The sequence below is a fragment of the Nematolebias whitei genome, chromosome 22 (genome assembly GCF_014905685.2).
Source record: "Nematolebias whitei isolate Nwh7 chromosome 22, NemWhi1, whole genome shotgun sequence".
Taxonomy (NCBI): domain Eukaryota; kingdom Metazoa; phylum Chordata; class Actinopteri; order Cyprinodontiformes; family Rivulidae; genus Nematolebias; species Nematolebias whitei.
This window is the reverse complement of record NC_056519.1, coordinates 1,562,084-1,563,655: the sequence shown is the minus strand read 5'-3', so window position 1 is coordinate 1,563,655 and position 1,572 is coordinate 1,562,084. Positions and strand designations below refer to the sequence as shown.

Here is a 1,572-nt window from a genome sequence, read left to right as displayed (position 1 = left end):
CTGTCTGACTGTCTGACTGACTGACTGTATGTATGTCTGTCTGTCTGTCTGTCTGTCTGTCTGTCTGACTGTCTGTCTGACTGACTGACTGTCTGTCTCTCTGACTGTCTGTCTGTCTGACTGACTGACTGTATGTATGTCTGTCTGTCTGACTGTCTGTCTGTCTGTCTGACTGACTGACTGTCTGTCTGTCTGTCTGACTGACTGTCTGTCTGTCTGTTTGTTTGTTTGTTTGTTTGTTTGTTTGTTTGTTTGTGTAAATATAAATCAGACCAATGAATCAATGAAATGTGAGTTTTTCCAGCAGCTTTCTGTCTGGCTCCGGTTCCGGTTCTGGTCTTAGAACCCAACAGGAACCCTGGCCGGTTCTGTTTGGGGACATGAAATGTTTTGAGTGGAGAATCGTCCCCGAACCACGGCTCTGGTTCTGGTTCTGGTTCCACCATCAGCTGTTTCTGAGGTTCAGACTGGACCGACTGCAGGTGGACTCGGTCTGATCCGGGTTCATGATTCGGTTCCAGATCTACAGAGCGCAACCGAACCGTGCTCGTACGGAACCGGACTAATCCTGGATCCTGACTGGTTCCGGCTGATCAGAACCCCAAGTGATGAAGACTTCGGACGGAGAAGATGAAGAGGGTCTCCGCGGGGACGCGCATAGTGAGCGCGCCGCGCGGCTGTGGAGAGGCGTGACGCGCCCGAACCGGACCTCCAGGATGGCAGGTGAGTGTGGGTTCCGATGAGGGATTAGCATGATGCGGTGGTGTTGGTGGTTCGGTTCTGATCCGGATCAGCAGGACTTCGTGCTGTTAGCGGCTCGGATGAAGGGAGGAGGCTCAGTAGTGAACCGGGCCATTCCGAACCGGATCATCTGTGTTCGGAACCCCCGGGGATGTTCTGCAGCTCTAACCCGGGAGTGGGGACTGCAGCAGCCGAACCGGGCCGTTAGGACCGCGATGTTCTGTGTAGTGGCCGAACCGGGCCGATCCGGAGCTGGACCGGAACAGACCCACCGAGCAGAACCCATTTATCAAAGATGTTCTGCAGAACGGGGAGGAACCGGATCATTCAAATCAGATGGGAACCAGAGGCACCCAGCAGAACCGGGTCAGGGTTCTGCTGCTCACCTGACTTATCCTATTGGATCCACTAGAATCGGAACAACTGGGTCCAAAATGTTCCGTTTATGAATAACTTGAGATGAATGGATCCGTTTGTTCCGGTTCTGGACGGGTTTGAGCTTCGAACACAGAACTCTTTATTTCAAAATTCGTCTTTACAGGATTTAAAGGAAACCTGTTGGCTAAGTTCAGCCTTTGTTTGTTTGTTTGTTTGTTTGTTTGTTTGTTTGTTTGTTCCATGAAGATCTTTGGAACAGTCCAGGTCATACCTCTCAGAACTCCAAAGAAAACAATAAATCCACAAGATCAAAGAAAAAGAAGCAAACAGGAAACAGGAAAGTGAACAGGACAAAAAACACAGAAGAAGAGATGGATGGGAAGTGAAGCAGGTGCAACAGGAAGTGAAGGGATAAATGTAAAGTGAAACAGGAAGTGTAGGGTTTAACAGGAA

The 1,572-nt window shown here is 49.9% G+C and overlaps 1 protein-coding gene across 1 annotated transcript in view; it reads left to right on the top strand.

The window, feature by feature from the left end:
- Positions 1-608: 608 nt before the first annotated feature.
- Positions 609-1,572, top strand: part of si:dkeyp-27e10.3 (UPF0606 protein KIAA1549) — a 21,535-nt gene continuing 20,571 nt past the window's right edge. Inside the window, exon 1 of the mRNA XM_037696112.1 lies at positions 609-723. Within this exon, the coding sequence (XP_037552040.1) occupies positions 609-723 (115 nt within the window). The remainder of the gene's footprint in view (positions 724-1,572) is intronic.